Source organism: Cyanistes caeruleus, chromosome 29 (assembly GCF_971803275.1).
Source record: "Cyanistes caeruleus chromosome 29, bCyaCae1.hap1.1, whole genome shotgun sequence".
NCBI lineage: Eukaryota > Metazoa > Chordata > Aves > Passeriformes > Paridae > Cyanistes > Cyanistes caeruleus.
In genome coordinates, this window is record NC_141729.1 from 1,913,090 (window position 1) to 1,926,651 (window position 13,562).

General features: G+C 59.5%; 1 protein-coding gene across 3 annotated transcripts in view; it reads right to left on the reverse strand.

The window, feature by feature from the left end:
• Window positions 1–2,793: 2,793 nt before the first annotated feature.
• Window positions 2,794–13,562, reverse strand: part of PEBP4 (phosphatidylethanolamine binding protein 4) — a 78,468-nt gene continuing 67,699 nt past the window's right edge. For 2 of the 3 annotated variants that reach the window (XM_086865677.1, XM_023940736.2), the window contains exons 6-8: window positions 10,624–10,669; window positions 9,530–9,646; window positions 2,794–3,227 (exon numbers count right to left, since the gene is read on the reverse strand). In XM_086865677.1, coding sequence (XP_086721803.1) covers window positions 3,136–3,227; window positions 9,530–9,646; window positions 10,624–10,669 — 255 coding nt within the window. In that variant the 3' untranslated portion in view covers window positions 2,794–3,135. Of the gene's footprint in view, window positions 3,228–8,030; window positions 8,185–9,529; window positions 9,647–10,623; window positions 10,670–13,562 lie in introns of all 3 variants that reach the window. The other variant, XR_015279804.1, reaches the window with a different exon arrangement.

Genomic DNA, 13,562 nt, shown 5'->3' on the forward strand with positions numbered 1-13,562 from the left:
AAACTGATTTAGAAGCAAAACTTTCTACATTTAGGCAGTCTAGAGGCTCAGCTTCTCTTTTCTCTCTCGCGCTGATGGTGAGCGAATGGAAGGAGAGATAAAGAGGGTGGGACCAGCACAAAGTGACTGTACGTGGCTTCCTCCTTGTGAGTTTTTCCCTTTGCTCTTTCTAAATAATCAAAAAGTGAACCAGAAAACCACAATTAATATTTTCCACGCCGTGGAGGCCTCATGTGCATCCCAGTGAGAGTTTGTGGTGCAGGGCTGGCCGGAGCTGCTGCGTTTGCAGCCCTGAGTGGGCCCAGTGCCCGCACAAGGCCGCGGGTGCCTGGTGCTGTGTCCTGGCAGGGATCAGCCCAACACAGGGATATTGCAGCCAGCTGGGCAGATTCCTGATCATCCCTGTCCTCATCTCCATCTCCATCCCCACCTTCATCCTCATCCCCGTCCTCATTCTCCATCCCATTTCCATTTCCATTCTCCATCCCCATCCTCATCCTCTTCCCCACTCCCAATCCCCATCCCCATTCTCAATCCCCATCCATCTCATCCCACAGTCCATTTTATCTCCATCTCCATCTCCATCCTCATCTCCATTCATGTTTCTTCATCCTGATTTTCTTCCCATCCCCATCCCCATCCCCATCCCCATCCCCATCCCCATCCCCATCCCCATCCCCATCCCCATCCCCATCCCCATCCCCATCCCCATTCTCCATCTCCTTCTCCATCTTCATCCTCACTCCCATCCTTGTTGTCCATCCCATTTCCCCCCTCCATTTCCATCTCCACCCCATCTGTCTCCTCATCCTCATTCTCCATCTCTGTCCCCATTCCCATTTCCATTCTCCATCCCATTTCCATTCTTCATCCCATCCCATCCCATCCCATCCCATTCCCATTCCCATTCCCATTCCCATTCCCATTCCCATTCCCATTCCCATTCCATCAGTGTCACACAGGGCAGTGGATCACTCCGGGTCCTGGCTCCCGGCGATCCCGATCCCAGCTCAGCTTGACTCCTCTCATCCCGTTAAACCCAGGAGTGAGGTGATAATTTCCTAGAAGGATAAACATCCGATTGCCTTTTCTCCACCAAAAATAACCACCCCAGCCACAAGGAGCTGAGGGCAGGGAGGGAAGGATGATGGAGCTTGGCTGCAGGATGTCAGCTGAGCCGTGACCTCTTATTTACACTGGAGCCTTGCTCCGACCTGCCGGGCCAATTACACCCTACTCCGAGGGCAGGGATAGAAAAAGAGAAGGAGAAATCCAACTTTAGCAGACTTCCATGACATCTCACTGTGTCATTTCCTCTGCTGCTAATCTTAGCGCCAGTGGCAGCAGGGTTTGTGTTTTTTTCCCTGGCTTGTGGTGTTACCCGGCTTCCTTTTTTTGTTGCTTTCCTTCCCGCCAGTTCCTGCAGCTTCACCCAGTGTCGTGTGCTTAGGGCAAGCCTGGACCCTGCTCCTGCATCCCCCCTGGATTCCCCGATCCCTCCTGGAGGGGACAGGAGCCCTGCGGGGCCCTGGTGGGATTCAGGCAAAGAGCCCTTCCTGGAGGGAAAGCCCTGGCCAAGTTTAACCCTCCAGGCAAGACTGAAATCCACGTTTAACCTCCCAGAAAGGACTGAAATCCACGTTTAACTCCCCCAGAAAGGACTGAAATCCACGTTTAACCTCCCAGAAAGGACTGAAATCCACGTTTAACCCCCCCAGAAAGGACTGAAATCCATGTTTAACCCCCCCAGAAAGGACTGAAATCCATGTTTAACCCCCCAGAAAGGATTGAAATCCATGTTTAACCCCCCAAAAAGGACTGAAATCCACGTTTAACCCCCAGAAAGGACTGAAATCCATGTTTAAACCCCCAGAAAGGACTGAAATCCACGTTTAACCCCCCCAGAAAGGATTGAAATCCATGTTTAACCCCCAGAAAGGACTGAAATCCACGTTTAACCCCCCAGAAAGGACTGAAATCCATGTTTAACCTCCCAGAAAGGACTGAAATCCACGTTTAACCCCCCAGAAAGGACTGAAATCCATGTTTAACCCCCCAGGACTGAAATCCATGTTTAACTCCCCAGTGCAGGACTGAAATCTGCTCTCACTTCCAGGGACCCAGGGCAGGTGACCAGCAGGATGGCACAGAGATGTTTTTTTGGGATCAGGTCACTCTGTTTCAGACCCAGGAACTGATGCAGAGCTGAGATGCAGCAACCTTCACCCCTCTGAAGTATCCCAGGCCTCCCTGCACAGCCCTGAGTGAGTCATCCCCTTGTGCCTCAGTTTCCCCCTCTCGCAAAATGTCCTGGGCTCCTGCTGCCCATGGTTTGTTCCAGGGGGAATATTATTCCTGGCCATGGGCAGGACAGAGGTGGCTTTGTCACCAGGATGTGCCTCAAGGAGGACCTGCAGGCGGGTGAATCTGAGCCTTGGAGAAAACTGAGTCTTAGATGAAAGCCTAATTAAGGAGCTAATTAAAAGGGAGGTCCGGCTAAGTGGCCAGTAGGCAGAGCTCTGCTGATTTATACCTTTAATTTTGGTTTTGCTTTCCAAGAGAAACGGGCTGAGGGCAAAGGCAGGGCTGGGGCAGCGCCCGGTTCCCACATGGTGCCACCAAGGGACCATGTCCCCTCCTGGGTGACCCTGGGCTCACCTAAATGAGGCTCTGGCTGGCCACCCCCTGCTCCCATCACCCACAGGGGTCTGCTCATCCCATGCAGATCCCAAAATGCCAGATTCACCCGGCGCTGCCGCTGCCCCGCGCTCACTGCCACCACAGAGCCCCGTGTGCTCCATCCAAATTTTATTCGGGAAGCTGCAGGCATCGAACTCAAAGTCCCCAAAGTGCCAGGGGGACATGCAGGGAGTCAAGTCAGAAATGGGGTGAAGGGAGGAGAAGGGGTGATGCCAGAATTCCTGGGATAGCCAGGAGAGCTGGGATACCTCTTGGCACGTCCCCCAGGGGGAAAGAGAACTTGGCTTTGGGAGGGGAGGGGTTGGGGTTGGAGCTGTGGCTCTGGGCTGGGAGCAGGGTGGGTTCATCCTCGGTGGGTTCTGGGGTCCCCTCTGCTCCGGGCAGAGGTGGCTCCGTGGTGTGGGGATGTGCAGGGCAAGGAAGGGATGGCCAGAGTTAATCCTTGTAGTTTTTGGTGAGGAACTGGGTTGAGGCCACAGGGTGGCCCAGCTCAAAGTCCTCCACGAAGTCCTTCAAGTCCCAAGTGCCTGGGGAGAGAGGAAAAGGGGGTGAGCAGGGCTGGAGAGGGGAGCAGCCCTGTGCAGCTGCTGCTCTGCCCCAAACCACATCCTGCACACCCCAGGAGGCCCCAGGGACAGCGGGGAGTCACGGGAGCCCCAGCTCTGAGCTGCCCGGGGTACGCAGGGCTGGCTCCTCTCCTGCCCCCTGACCTTTGGAGCAAACCTTCCTACGAGCCCACCCTGGCTGGAAATCCCCCTGGGGGTGTCACAGGAGATCCCCCGTCCCCCTCACTGGCATTCACTGAGCCAAGGGGGTTCCTCATTCCTGACCCTCCTCCCCTGCTGCCTGCCCTGACCCCAGGATCCAGAGGAGGGATTTGGGGGCAGCTTGTGCTGGATCCAGCTGTGGTTTTGCCCAGGTAGGCAGCAGGGAAACCCTCCCCAGGGCGAAAGGCAAGAGGGATTCCCTCATCCCCGGCCCCTGTGGGGCAGAAATCCCCCGGTGCCCTGCCAGGGTCGGGCACCGAGCCTGGGTCTGGCTGGCGGTGCCGGAGCATCCTGCTCTGACCGGAGGGGCTTTCCCTGGCACCCAAACAGCTCACGCTGCCCCTCCTCGTGGGCCACCGGGGAAAGGGGCCCGTTGTTTATCTGAAACCTGTCCTCTCCTCTTCCTGGCGGCTCTTTAATGTCACGAGGCAGCCTGGCAGCCTTTATCTGCTGTCACATCTCAGCCCCAACCGGAGCGCAGCGTCCCCTTTGCTCTTACAAAAGTGCTGAGCAAAACCTGAGCTGCTGCATCACCTGCGTGGGGTGGTGATGGCTCGAGGAGCTGGTGGAGCTCCCACCTGCTCCTCACTTCGGGCTCTGAGCTCCAAAAAAAAACTCTGGAGATTCTCGTGGTGATGGCACCACTCGCTGTGACCTCCTGGAGCTGCGAGAGGCGCGGCTGGGATGCTCCAGGGCCCAGGAGGGAGCTCACAGGATGCTCAGGAACGACCCTGCATCCCACATTCCAGCTGGGATGAGATGCTGGAGATGCTGGAATGCACCAGGCTGCTGCTGGAGGTTCCCAGGTGTCCCCTGCCACCCTCCCAAAACCAAGCTGAGAGCAAGGGCAGCCCCAATGTCCTTCACTGGGGTCACTGCCAGACGGGACACGGAGCCTCGAGCACCTCCATCCCCAAATTCCGCCTTGGCAGGGAGGGTAGCCCCTCACTCCGGGGTCTCAGCCCAACCCCCTCAGTGCCGGGGGTCCCGCTGAAGGTGGCACCAGGGGATGGAGCCTCGGGGGGGTCACTCCCGCTGCGCCCGCAGCCCCCGCCGGGTGCCTTTCATCCGGAGGGTTTCAAAGCGTTTGGAAAAGCCCACGGGAGAGCAGCCGGCGCCACGCGGGACCGGGGTGAGAGCGAGACGCGGCACCCCCGACTCCCAGGGGTGCCGGAGCTGTCACTGATGCTCGCGGATGAAAGGAGCCGGGGGAGGCAGAGCCTCTGCGGGGCTGCAGCCGCCGGCCCCGGCCCTCGCCGCACGCGTGGGGCCGGGGTTTTTCCTGACCTACTTTCCTACCTGCCCTGGCACCGGTTGTGCCAGGCCTGTCGGGGTAGGGAAAGCCCCGGGGCAGCCGAGGGTGTGGCAAAGGTGGGGGATGAGCGGGGGGGGTGCCAGATTTGGGGGGCGCCGGATCCCCCTGCCCCAAATCCAACCCCTGGGGTGCATCCCCAAAGCGGGTGCGCCATCCCGGGTGACATCCCCGTGCCAAGCATCCCAAATGAGCCCGGCTGGCTCCCAGGGCTGGGGACTGTGAGTCACTGGCATCACGGAGCCGGGAAAGGAGCAGGGGCCAGGCGGGTAGCCGAGGTCGCGGTGCCACTGTCCCCTCTCCCTGCCACAACAATACGGCGTTTCATCCGTGGCTTGGTCCGCTTTCAAGCTCATTTCCCAAAGGATTAAATCATCCCGCTTGGCCCTTATCTACGCACCCGCCGGAGGAAGAGGAGTGCCCGCTGACACCCACACGTGCGCGGCCGCCTGAGCCTGGAGCGCCCGATGGGGAAACTGAGGCACGAGGCAACCGCTGGCCTCGGGAAGCTCGGCATCCCCGATCCCACCGGTTTTCCCAGCGCTGCCGCTGCCTCCTGCCCAGCCCCCCAAACTCCGATCCCCTCCTCCCCCGGCCCCCCGGCTGTAATTTATCAGCCTCATCAGCGGCAATGTTCTCCTGATGGGAGCCCTGATGCTTTCTCTGCCAAGATTAATGATGTCCCAGCAGAGGTGGGCGGGAGGCCGGCAGCTGCTTTGGTCACCATTAAGTGACACCCGGGGACTCGGGCCGGCACCGCGCTCTCCCCGCAGCCCTTCGCCGCCTCTCGTCCCAGCCGCGGCCTTTCCCTCCCCGCCGGCGCCCAGTCCAACCCGATTTTCCAGCTGGGTGGATCGGATTGGAGGCTCACAAGGTCGGCTCATGAGTCAATGCCGCGGTCCCGATCCGGGGCTGGAGAGGGATGGAGCCACAGGCTGGCCGCGCTCATCCCTGTCCCCGCTCCCCAGAGGACTGGCTGCTTCCCCGAGGCAAAATTTCCTGCAGGGAAAAAAGCCATTCCCGGTTTTCCAGGGCAGGAGCTGGTAGGAAAAGGTGGAAGCAGAGGGATGAACTCAGGTGCAATTAAGCATCAAGGTTTTATGCTAATTAAAGACCCCCAGTCGATGAAAGCTGTGGGGGAACATTTAATTCCCCAGCAGCCCAGCCGGGGTCTGGTGGGTGCCTGAATTCCCCCCGGCTGAGGGATTTTCCGTGGATTGAGAGCCCGTGGCGAGTGATGCCGCCTCATGTGGCTGTGACATTTCACAGACCACAGATTATTATCTTGCATCTCCCCAAAACACAACCGCGGCTTGTAACACTCCTGGCTGCGAGAGAAGTGGGCCGGGTGGCAGGAAGAGCCGTGGGGACACCCCAAATGTCCCCACCTTCGGGCCTGAGTGGGGACGGAGCTGGGGCTCGGTGACAATTTCATGGCACAAAACCTGAAGTGAATCAGACTCCAGAGGAGAAACTGAGGCTCTGAGTTCTTTGCCCGAGGTCACACAGAGCCGGCTGCTGCTGGGATTGATCAGAAACACTCACGGGGAAGGATCAGCGTGGCTTTTTTTTCTCTGATGAAACAAGATTTTTGCTCAAGAGCCGCCCTGGAGAAACAGCTCGGCTGTAAACAACTGATTTCCACATCACCACGAGTGACAGGGGGACGTGCACGGGTCCTGCAGCCCCCCAGCACCCGGCCTGTGCCCGTCAGTGCCATCCCAGCTGGGACATCCCCACGGCAGGCGGGCACCGGAGCCACCGTGGGAATGTTCCTACTCCCTCTGAGCTGCTGGCATTGCACAGCCAGGCAAGGGGGGACAAGAAGCAGGGATTTGTTTTCCACGCTCGCCGCTGCCCCTCGCGATTTGAATTCCCAGGAATCTTTCCCAGGAGCAGGGACAGGCGACGCGGGCAGGTCCTGGTTTAGTGCCCTCTTCTGGAGGCTCCGGCCGAGCTCCTGCCATCCCGCCTGGCACTGTCACCTCCCCCGGCCCTGGCCTGGCCTCCAAAACACATCCCGTGCCAGGTGGGAGTGCTTCTGGGGGCTGAGCAGAAGCTCTCTGGTGGGGGTCAGCTCTGCCAGGGGATGAACTGCCAGAGGGAGGGATGCTAGGCACAGGGCTGTTCATCCCAGCACAGGGATGTTCATCCCAGCACAGGGCTGTTCATCCCAGCACAGGGCTGTTCATCCCAGCACAGGGATGTTCATCCCAGCACGGGGATGTCCATCCCAGCACAGGGATGTTCATCCCAGCACAAGGATGTTCATCCCAGCATGGGGATGTTCATCCCAGCACAGGGATGTTCATCCCAGCACAAGGATGTTCATCCCAGCACAGGGATGTTCATCCCAGCACAAGGATGTCCATCCCAGCACAGGGATGTTCATCCCAGCACAGGGACGTTCATCCCAGCACAAGGATGTCCATCCCAGCACAGGGATGTTCATCCCAGCACAAGGATGTTCATCCCAGCACAGGGACGTTCATCCCAGCACAAGGATGTTCATCCCAGCACGGGGATGTCCATCCCAGCACAAGGATGTTCATCCCAGCACGGGGCTGTTCATCCCAGCACAGGGATGTTCATCCCAGCACAGGGATGTTCATCCCAGCACGGGGATGTTCATTCCAGCACAAGGATGTCCATCCCAGCACAGGGATGTTCATCCCAGCATAAGGATGTTCATCCCAGCACGGGGATGTTCATCCCAGCACGGGGATGTTCATCCCAGCACAGGGATGTCCATCCCAGCACAAGGATGTTCATCCCAGCACGGGGATGTTCATCCCAGCATAAGGATGTCCATCCCAGCACAGGGATGTCCATCCCAGCACAGGGATGTCCATCCCAGCACAGGGATGTCCATCCCAGCACAGGGATGTCCATCCCAGCACAAGGATGCAGCGCTGCAGGCTGGACACATCCCGAGGCTGGGCTGGGCCAGCGCCGCTCCCTGTGCCTGGTCAGGACACATCCCTGTCCAGGGTTGGTGGCGATGGCTGTCCCCATCCTTGGGGAGACAGAGATGTCACTGTCAGCAGATGGAGGATAGAGTAAAAGCAGTGAGAAGGGGTTCATTTGAGGCCAAATAAGATGGGAAATTTCGAGCAAGGATGCCAACTGTGCCTGCGGCATCGCCAGGAGAGCCTGCATTGTTTCTGCTGCGAGAGAGGAGCAAGGCAGATCTGGGCTGGGACCTTGTCCATGATCCTTTGGGATTGGGGTCACCCCCTCCTTGTTCCCACCTTCTGCCAAAGGTGTCTGCTCCTCTCCATGCACCACAGGGCTGGATGCACCAGCGGATCCATCGGCGCTCATCCCACTGCCTTGGGGATGGATTTATTTAAAACCCTCAAGACACCAAAATCTCATCCTCTGGCTGCTTTCAGGGCTCATTCCCTGGGAATAAAGATGATGGGCTGTCAGTGTCTCAGTCCAGCAGCATCCCCTGGCCAGGCCAAGGATGTGCTGCAGCAGTGAAACAGTTAAAAATAACCCTCAACCGAGTCCTTAAACACGAGCCCCGGCCAGACCCCCGCAGCTGCCTGACAAACGATGCTCAGGCGTTGGATCTTGCGGAAAAATATCCGCTGGGTCTTTCCCAGGAAGTGCAGGAAGGGCTGGGAAACACAGATGGGATGGGGACAGCGCCAGCTGGGGAATGCCCGGCCACCCCACGCCTTGGGGACAGCGGGGTGGTAGGGGACCTTCCCCAGGGTGGCTGAACCCCTTTGGGAGTGACTTGTGGGGCTGGAGCCACGTATCCTGCTAATAAGAGGATTTATCTGGAATGTCTCTGCTTCCCTTCCCAGCTCCGGGATGCTGCGATGAAAATGCGGGGACAACACGGAGCCCCCTCCTCCGAGCAGGAATGAGGGGCCGGCTCCGCTGGCAGGGGAGTGACAGCAGCGGTGTCATTAGGAAGCGGAGCTAATGAGCCAGAAAACTAAGCCAAGGGCAGGGAGAACCCGCAGGGAGACTCGTGGCAGCCTCATCCCGCTCCGGCTGTGGGATGAGCACTGTTCAATGCCAGGGGAAGGGTCAGGGGCTGTCCCAGAGCCCCCCGGAGCCAGCCCCCCTCTCCGGGCCGTGGTGATTGAGGCAGCACAGCCCAGACACACAGACCTGCCCTGCCCTGCCCGTCGAGCCCTGCTCATGCGCTCCCAGCTGGGAAAGTTTTGAAATTTCCTTTGTGGAGGCCACGTGGGCTGCAAAACCCCGAGTTCCAGGCAGGGCAGGGAGGAGGATGGATCCATCCCTGGGTCCCGCAGGCTGCCCCGTGCCCCACGATGGAGCAGCAGGAACGGTGCCCTTGGGCATCTCGGGGGTCTCGCCTGCTCCATCCCTTCCGTGAAAGACTTTGGGAGGAGTTGGGGAGCTGGGAGTTGGCGGGGTTGTGTCAGCCCGGTTTGAGCAATTCCTTGCTAAACCTTCTCCAGGGCTGATCCTTATCCGCCTGCTCCGAGGTGCCGGTGATGCAACTCCCGCGGCTCGGGCTGGGGGGATGTGCCAGCAAGGGCTGCACTTCACAGCCCACATCTCTCCCGGCTTCAGATCCCGCTAGCCAGGCCGTTACCAGACGTTTTCCAAGGGTTTCTGCTGCTCGGCAAGGATTTAACACCTCACCCACGTCCCCTGTAAGGATCCCTTTGCACCGAGCCAGCATCCCCAGCCTGCCGGAGCATTATCCATAGCCCTGGAAAAGCCCCTCGGGGCTGGCATGGAGGGCACAGCGGGTCCTTACTCAGCGAGTCGTTCTCCTCGGAGCTCAGGGCGATGGTCTCGTGTGGCGGCTGCCGGTACAGGCGGAACTGGTAGCGGTGGTAGCCGCTGTAGCGCCCGGGCTTGGGCCGGCTGTAACCTGGGATGCAGAAGAGAAGGGCTGAGCATCCCTCTGAGCCAAAATTCCTACTGGAACCGGTCCTCCATCACCCTCCTCCAGGCTGGGATTGGCTCTCCCACCCAGCTCCCTGTACTGTGACCCCTCGCCATCATCAGCTCAGGTGTTCCACGGGCAGAGCAGCCACCAAAAGCAGCCCCTCACCACATCCCGGAGCGGCCTGACCTCCCCTCCATCCCCCTCCCCATGACTGCACCCTCCCTGCTGGGTGCAGCCTCCCCTGGGCTGGGGGGGAGTGTTGGGGGGACAAACCTGAGACCCCAGCCCCCCACCAGGGCATGGTCAGCACCCCTAGGGCTGTCTCAGGAGGGACCTTGGGGTCCACACCGTGCTGCAGGCTGGGAGGCAGCAGTGCACAGCTGCCCAGATGTGGGGTCTGCAGCTGGCTCAGGGCATGTCCATCTGCTGAGGACAGAGAGGGCTGGCTGTCCCTGGGAAAGGGACATCCATGGGAGCACAGCCACCCCTTGGTCTCCACTGGGGACAGGAGGATGTGACACCAAGGGACAGACAGGAGGCTGAAGCTCCTCCAGGACTCAGCCAGGTGAGCCCCCAGCCCCTCTCCCCTGGGGTGTGACCTCCCCAAGCCAAAAGTGGCCCCTTTTGAACTGAAAGTCTTTGTTCCTGCAACATCACAGGAATTGTTGGGATTCACCCACTTTTATCTTTTGTTTTTCTTTTGGGATTTATCCCTCCCCCCTCTTTTTGCACTGGTTTGGAGCCTTTCCAACCTCTGGGGAGTTTTTAAACCGCTTTTGCCTCTAGAAAAAAGAAGAGAAAAAATGGCTCCTATTTCAGGCAGTGCCCAGCTGTGCCCTGGGGAGCTCCTTGTGTCCCCCCTTGTGTCCCCCCTCATGTCCTGGGGTGCCCACCCCAGCCGGCACCGCCACCCCTTTGTCCCAGCTGGCTGAGACCCCTCATGTGGGGTCTGCACTCACTTGTCAGGACCTTCCCTCTGATCTTCCCAACCCTCAGATCCGAACCCTGGAAGGACAAAAAGAGGGAGGTGAGGTGAAACTGGGGTTGTCAGGAGAAACATGGGGCGATGGACCCCTTCTGCCCTTCCAGCTGTGCCCACTTCTCAGGGATTCATTTTCCAGTATTTTGTGGGCTTTCCTTGTAAAGATCATTTGGGAACCACTTCTGCAGGGTGGGTGGGAAGGAGTGTGCCAGGGCTTTTCTTTGGCTATTTGGGATCTAGGGGCTGTACCCACAGTGCCCTGGCAGTGTGGTGACGCTGGTGTCACGTGCACAGGGAGACTGTGAATGCTCTGGAGATCCAGGCCAGAGGTTCAGGATGTGGCACACCGGGAAAGCCTCAATAATTCTATGAAAAGCCTTGGTGCTGCTCGGCACACCGGTGTTTGGGAGAGCTGGCCCATTCCAGGTGGGATTGTGGTGATTTCCACCAGCGTTCCCATGGCAAAGCTTTGGCTTTGCTCTCAACAGAAACTCCTGTTCGCAGAGCGAGTCCCGCTGGAGGCTTGGATTCCCATCTCCATCCTGGGATGTTTCCTGGGAGCAGGGAGCCTTTCCTGGGACACCGAGCATCCTGTGGGGACCAGATGGGTGACAGTGGGACGATAACAAGAGCTGCATCCACATCGTGGCCCCGCGCATCCCACCTCACCCCTGACCTGCTGTGCTATTCCCGGCCATTCCCACCCTCCCGGCACTCGTAAATCCTCTCCTACGGCACCCGTTATTCCAGTCCTGCCCACACACGCTCCACTGCCAGGCCTCCTCCGTCCTAACCTGCCCTGGGAGTTATTATCCCGAAAAAAAAAGATGCCTCAGATAACTCCCAGCAAAAGTGCACGTGGGGAACAGGGTTCGGTGCCTCGGCTCCCCGCGATCAAAGCTTCCCTTTCCCTCCAAAGGAACCTGCTCCGCGCTGAGTCACGGCCGGTGGCGGCCTCCTGCCAGCTGCCCCTGGCACACCAAAGGTCACCGGGGAGCCCGCTCAGATCCTGGGATATCAGCTCACCACCCCTGCAGCCGGAGCCGCAAATGTCCCGGTGTCAGGGAGGCCATGAGTGAGGATTTGGGCAGGTTTGGGTGCCCAGCACCACAGGCGGGGGGGAGTCTCCGAGCAGGATGGGAGGGGAGAAGCACCCGGGGGTGCTGCAGGGGACACGCGGGGCCCTGGGGCGGCTGCGGCCCTGCCCAGATGTGCACACTCATGCCGTCCAGATGTGCACACCCGCTCCGTACAGATGTGCACACCCGCACCATCCAGGTGTGCACACCAGCTCCGTGCAGATGCGCACACCCGCGCCATCCAGATGTGCACATCCGCGCCATCCAAATGCGCACCGCCAAGCCCACCCACACCTCCTCCGCCCAGATGTGCCCGAGACCTCCAGCTGTGCCCGCTGCCCCAGATGTGCCGCTGCCCGCCGGGGCAGGCTCATCCCGAGCTCGCCGTGCGGCCGGGCCGCCTGCCAGCCCCAGCTCTTCAAAGGCAGGGACTGCGGGTTTCTTTGCGCCGTGCGGGGACCGCGCTGCTATTCCTGGCTTTGCCAGGGGCTTATCGGGCCAGGCCGGGCCTCCTCCCTGCTTTCCTGTCCGCTGATGTGGGCTGCCTGCTCGCCCCGAGATGCTGCGGGTTCCTCGCTAGCCTCGGGCATGGGAGAGTCAAAGGATAAAGCTCCTTTTTAAGAGGCGAGAACAGGAAGAGGGCGGGAGGGAGAAAGTCGGGATGAACGCTCCAAACCCTGCCTTTTAATTTTTCTTTAGTAGTAAACAGCTGTCCTGGGAGCAAGGAACGAGCTCTGGGCAAGGCTGCGGGGATCTGGGAGGGATTGGAGAGGTGGGGTGTGAGGCCCTGTGGCATTTTCTCCTTGTTTTTCGCTCAGGGAATGGTTTGTAGGAGGAATAATCCCCCCCTTCAGCCCTTTTCCCCTTTGCTGACACGTCGGTGAGGGCGAGGGGAGCATCACACTCCGGCAGCTCCCAAAGATCCCTGCCACGAGCAGAGCTAATGGACACTGATGAGCTGCCGCGTTTATTAATGCCCTTTTATGAGAGCATTAATAGTTCCTAATGACACCATTTGAGCTTCCCAGCCTTTTATCTCCTCTTTCTCTCTTTCCCCTGCCGAGGACACGGTGTAGGAGGTGGAATTAGATATTCCCACCCTCCGGTCTGTGCCGGCTGGTGTCGAGAGCTGGCGGGGCACGGGATGCTCGTGCAAAGACCGGGGCAGCCTGAAAAATCTGTGCCGCTAGGAGCTCCTCTCCGCGATCTTTTCCTCCTTCCAAAGGAGCGGGGAATTTTATCCCTCTCATTCCTGGTGCCCTGGGCACCGAGGGAGGCTCCCTGGAAGCTCACGGCCGGCCCTCGGTGCTGCCTGCACGTCGCAGCCGAGGTGGGGGAGGGAATAAATAAATAAACACAAATAAATTAAAAGTCAGTGAGTCACCTTGTGTTTTCCTCTTGATCTTTTTGTTTTCTTTTCACCCCCTTCCCTTTCTCCCCCCTCTCCAGAACGTGTCTGATCCCATCGGAGAGGAGGGGAAAGGGATGGGTGGCGAGCTCTCGCCAGCGATTCGCCCGGGCGAGGACGGAGGGTTATGGAAAGTGGGTGTGGGAATCGGCACAATCGCTGGCAGGGGACCAGGACAAACAGATGACGGATGGGACCCAGGGAAGTGCAGCCGAGCAGGGCTGGGCTGCTCCTGCCTCGCCGGGAGCGCGTCCCAAGCCGGCCCCGAGGACGCCGGGGGGGCTCAGCCAGGTGCGGGGGCTGCATCCCATGGGAAGCAGCCGAGGGGCCGGCCAGGATTAACCAACAATTTCCCGAGGGGGAAGCCGATCCCGGGCACCCGGGGCTCCTCCTGCGCTGCTCCTCACGAGCAGGAGCTGGACAGGGCAG